At 42.1% G+C, this 1,597-nt stretch overlaps 1 protein-coding gene across 1 annotated transcript in view; it reads right to left on the bottom strand.

Annotated features, from left to right (window-relative positions):
• Positions 1-1,332, bottom strand: part of LOC107301236 (cathepsin Z-like) — a gene marked incomplete at its 3' end in the record, with an annotated part of 7,756 nt that extends 6,424 nt beyond the window's left edge. The window contains exon 1 of the mRNA XM_015830489.1: positions 1,098-1,332. Coding sequence (XP_015685975.1) covers positions 1,098-1,332 — 235 coding nt within the window. The remainder of the gene's footprint in view (positions 1-1,097) is intronic.
• Between the last annotated feature and the right edge of the window lie 265 nt (positions 1,333-1,597).

Below are 1,597 nucleotides of genomic sequence, written 5' to 3'. Positions count from 1 at the left end.
TATATATATATATATATATATATATATATATATATATATATATATATATATATATATATATATATACCGCGCTCCAGGAGCCGGAAGCAGGCGTTGAACGACTGTATATAAACCTTCCCAGCATTTGCCTTTTTAACCCTGATGATGTCAAGTGCACTTGACGAAAGCTTGGTAGATTAAACTCTATATGTTTTATAGATTTCTCTTGGTGGTCGCTTTGTTTTATAATATATATATATATATATATATATATATATATATATTTATGACCCTTTAATCCCTTTTATTTGGGGTGGAGTCAGGGTAACTGAATTGAGTTGAACATTTCCTGGCCAGATGCCCTTCCCAACACCTACGTGGAGTTTGCAGCAGATATTTTCTCTTTAAATATATATTTAAATATATATAGCTATGAGAGCGTTATCTGGTTAAAACAAGAAAATGTAATCTTCTTAAATGCTCTATGGAAATGGTCTCTACACACCTGCACCAGATGTTTTTGACTTCTGCTCCCAAGATTTCCTACGCTGGATGTTTGTCTAAAATTTCTAAATGTTATCCTAAGACTCCTTTGCTTTTTGTTAGATGTATATCCTATTTTGTGCATCCCAAGGCACCAGGCATGCCCAACACTCCTGCCTCCTATATTCCCAACAGCAACCACCCTATTAGATGGGTTGGGCTGAGAGTGACTGGCCTAAAGTCACCCAGTTGCTTCCAGGCCTAAGGGAAGACTAGCGCTCAGAATGTCCTGTTTCTAATCTACCACCTTAATCTCTACATCAAACTGGTGGGAGAAAGCTATTCCACAGATACTTCCAAGAGTATCATGACTGATCATGACTCAGAAAGCTTGGTAACTATGCTACATCTAAAAAAACCTGGAGACCTTTGGTATCATATCCCCTATTCTTTCTAACCACCTTGCCATGGAGGGCTACATCAGAGCTTCTATGGGTGGGATGGAGATGAAGGCCCCTTGGAACTGATTTCTATCTGCAGAGTTTCACATTAACACATGGCGATCAAAGGATGGAGATACAGAGATGAGCACATTTTCAAGTTGGGTTAAGGTCAGGGCTGCCCCATTCTCTCACTTTGATCTTTTGCCTGGTAGTTGTTGCAGGTCTCATCAGGGATACCATGCTGGTGAGCATACTCCCATACGCCTGTATGGTCTCCACCGTGACAGGTCCCTGCCTGGGCACAGTCAATGACGTGCTGAACTGAGAGGTAAGCAGAAGGCCAGGTGCCTTTCTTCTTGATGTTGATGCGATCTGAGAGAAAAAGAGCAGATGGTTGATGTATGGCATGGGTTGGGGCCTTCAGCATTCTGGACTTTGAAGGATGCTTTCTTATGGGGAAAAAGGGAGCAGGCAGCCTTTGGGGGAGAAGGGACCCATTTTGACTTTGAAACTATGTCCAGGTGGGCTTACAAAATAGTGATCCCGGTGACATCCTCCCATGGGGTACTTTTACTTTCTAAGAACAATACTGGGGCCTTTGTGGGACCATTCCCATGATGGCTAGCCTAGGAAGGGATCAAATATTCAAGGTGGCACCTGCTTGATCAAAGCCCCCCACCCCTTTTTTGCAG

This window comes from Protobothrops mucrosquamatus, unplaced genomic scaffold (genome assembly GCF_001527695.2).
Source record: "Protobothrops mucrosquamatus isolate PMUCROS unplaced genomic scaffold, P.Mucros_1.0 scaffold10883, whole genome shotgun sequence".
NCBI classification, from domain to species: domain Eukaryota; kingdom Metazoa; phylum Chordata; class Lepidosauria; order Squamata; family Viperidae; genus Protobothrops; species Protobothrops mucrosquamatus.
The sequence above is the reverse complement of the archived record's forward strand: the minus strand, read 5'-3'. Positions and strand labels throughout refer to the sequence as shown.